The 1,735-nt window shown below is 39.6% G+C and overlaps 1 protein-coding gene across 1 annotated transcript in view; it reads left to right on the top strand.

Annotated features, from left to right (window-relative positions):
- Positions 1–1,735, top strand: part of ank1b (ankyrin 1, erythrocytic b) — a 63,606-nt gene that overhangs the window by 39,252 nt on the left and 22,619 nt on the right. Inside the window, exons 16-19 of the mRNA XM_035668293.1 lie at positions 1–67; positions 305–502; positions 676–774; positions 1,386–1,484. Of these exons, the coding sequence (XP_035524186.1) occupies positions 1–67; positions 305–502; positions 676–774; positions 1,386–1,484 (463 nt within the window). The remainder of the gene's footprint in view (positions 68–304; positions 503–675; positions 775–1,385; positions 1,485–1,735) is intronic.

Genomic DNA, 1,735 nt, shown 5'->3' with positions numbered 1-1,735 from the left:
TCACAACAACCTGGATGTTGTTAAACTCCTGGTCAGCAAGGGAGGATCTGCACACAGCACTGCCCGAGTAAGATGCTCACATATGCGTGTGCACACAGGCAGGCCAACACAGCATGCCAACCCTATCACCGATTCACATACCAAAACAGTCTGTGATACTTGAACATACAGTAATTTACATGACTACTTTTCAGTGTTGCTCTCATTGCAGCATTCAAGTTTCAATCTAAAATGAGATTAACAGCGTTAAGAAAAGCAATACCAATTCTTGTGTGTGCCTGTATGTCCTTGTTTCTCGCTTCAGAATGGCTACACTGCCCTGCACATAGCGGCCAAGCAGAACCAGATGGAGGTGGCCAGTTGTCTGCTGCAGAATGGGGCAACACCCAACGTGGAGTCCCTCCAAGGCATCACGCCCCTGCACCTGGCTGCACAGGAAGGGCGGCCCGACATTGTGGCCTTGCTCATCTCTAAACAGGCCAATGTGAATCTGGGAAACAAGGTATAATATTAAAATAGAGTGAAATTGATCTAACTCACCTTCAAAAATAATTTTTCAAAAAAGTAGTGTGGTCATTAGACTATATTACATCCACCAAAATCAACATACTTTGAAGATGCTGTTTTAGGAAGGTATAGTGTTCATCTCTGCTGTCCATTCTTTCTGTCTGTTAGAATGGATTGACCCCTCTTCATCTTGTGGCTCAAGAAGGTCACGTGGGAATCGCAGACACATTGGTCAAACAAGGAGCCTCCGTTTATGCTGCTTCACGGGTAAGTTACCCCACCTCCACTGGTACAAAGAATAATAGGATAGGTATTATTGGCTGACATTCAGTTAAAATATGACACTGAATTAGTTATTGGACTTTGCTGATGGAAACAGCATTGTAATTTAACTACAGGACAGTCAGATATTAGTCTCAGGATTTTAGAATCTGATCCAGACCTTCAATGTGTTGTCAAAGTCATTGGGATTTTCTGTTATTGACAATATCAATACATTATTCATCTCAGAGTCTGAGGTTTTCCATGTGGCTAGCTTGAAACCAATAGAAGTCTAACTGGGAATGAAGAAGTGGATAACAATTTTATGTCATTTAATCCCTTTGTTAAAGAAATTAATGATAATCTATGAATATTTAATTTACATCATGTGGTCTTGTCACATTAGTCCATTAGAGTTAAGTATAGTTTGTATAAAATCTATTCAGTATCTAATAATACAATATAAAAATGTATTTTAGAAAAGTAGGTTGTGCTTATTTTAAATTAATACATAATCATTTTCTCAGTTTGTGCCACGTTTACGTTCAAGCTGTCTATAAGAAGGTGTTCGTGAAGCTACTGAACAACATCCAACTGTCTCTCTTTCCTTGTCTTAGATGGGCTACACACCCCTTCATGTGGCCTGTCACTATGGCAACATCAAGATGGTGAAGTTCCTTCTGCAGCAGCAGGCTCATGTGAATAGCAAGACAAGGGTAAACTAAATCTCATTATTATAATACTGCATATATAACTATATATGACTTCTTCCACGAGTGGCACTGGTGCTCCCTACTGAAAATTGATGGAGCACCACTTAAATCGCGCAACACAATTGTATACATGCAACTGTATTAATGATAAATGCTTAGCTAATAAATAGACATTACAGAATGATTGCTTAAAGAGAAAAACATCTCTTGGGACACTATGGTTGCTCACTTAGTAGAGCTGGTGCCCCATGTAC

The sequence above is a fragment of the Morone saxatilis genome, unplaced genomic scaffold, assembly GCF_004916995.1.
Source record: "Morone saxatilis isolate NCDOM2014 unplaced genomic scaffold, NCSU_SB_2.0 Contig21, whole genome shotgun sequence".
In the NCBI taxonomy this organism is placed as follows: domain Eukaryota; kingdom Metazoa; phylum Chordata; class Actinopteri; family Moronidae; genus Morone; species Morone saxatilis.
This window is presented reverse-complemented; position numbering and strand designations above follow the sequence as displayed.